The 896-nt window shown below is 54.7% G+C and overlaps 1 protein-coding gene across 1 annotated transcript; it reads right to left on the bottom strand.

Moving 5' to 3' along the window:
- Window positions 1-316: 316 nt before the first annotated feature.
- DQ04_18901000 (hypothetical protein) lies at window positions 317-655 on the bottom strand (the record flags this gene model as incomplete). The annotated part of the gene is made up of 1 exon (XM_009317763.1): window positions 317-655. The coding sequence occupies one exon, from the start codon at window positions 653-655 to the stop codon at window positions 317-319; it is 339 nt and encodes a 112-aa protein (XP_009316038.1).
- Window positions 656-896: the final 241 nt, after the last annotated feature.

The raw sequence follows: 896 nt of genomic DNA, 5'->3' as shown, positions 1-896 counted from the left end.
AATTGCACGCCATGCGGCGAGTTGCTAGAGTTTTGTATAAATAAATCGTCTTATTCTTGATATGTTTTCGTACCCACAACACTTTTTCTTTCCGTCTTTGTGTAGTCTTCCATCGCTTGTTCACATGTGGGCATGAGCGATTCTATTACGCACTGAATTTGTTTTCCCTTTGCTCTCTTCTTCTACCAGCGCCTCATCCACCGGGGGTGGATGGTGCTGCTCTTCGCACACACCACAGCGCAGTGCAAACCGCAGAGTGCCGTGTAGATGGCGTGTCGTTATTTCATCGCCCCTCCCCCTGCAGCCTGTCAAGACATCATATCTCCAGCACAGATTGTTTTGGTGTGCTGGCCAGACAATACACCTTCGGAGCTGTTGTGGTTCTGTACTGGGCACTGCTGAGCAGCTTCAAATTAGGAAGGGTGCGCACCACAGAGCTGGAACCGACACCGCGGTGGGGTGCTATCTCCGCTGTCACCGTCACCAACAAGTGGTACGATTTGGTGGGTTTTCCGATGAATGAGATGCCCTCCACGATGAGCGACGAAGCTACAGGGTGTGGCAGATGGAGCACTGCTGCTGGATTCAGACCAAGCCGCGGGACACTCCTCTGGCTGAAGATGACGCTGCAAATGTTGTCACATGCGGTCCACATTGCAAAGGGCGGTGGCAATATGACTCTCTGGGCACTCCCACACCGCGGGGTCTACTGGGGAGAATACCTCACTCTGAGTGCCCTAAAGGGGCAATGTGGGTGTGTGGCTCCACGCTGCTTCGGGAATACGCGGTGCCCCGAAAGGGATACGGCTGAGCAGCTTGCGCCGTCCGAACCACGGCGGTGTCTTGTGCAGGTGCCGTACACCAGCGAAGGAGGGGTAGCGGTAATCCGTCACCCA

This window comes from Trypanosoma grayi (assembly GCF_000691245.1).
Source record: "Trypanosoma grayi strain ANR4 Tgr_1890_V1, whole genome shotgun sequence".
Classification (NCBI taxonomy): domain Eukaryota; phylum Euglenozoa; class Kinetoplastea; order Trypanosomatida; family Trypanosomatidae; genus Trypanosoma; species Trypanosoma grayi.
The sequence above is the reverse complement of the archived record's forward strand: the minus strand, read 5'-3'. Positions and strand labels throughout refer to the sequence as shown.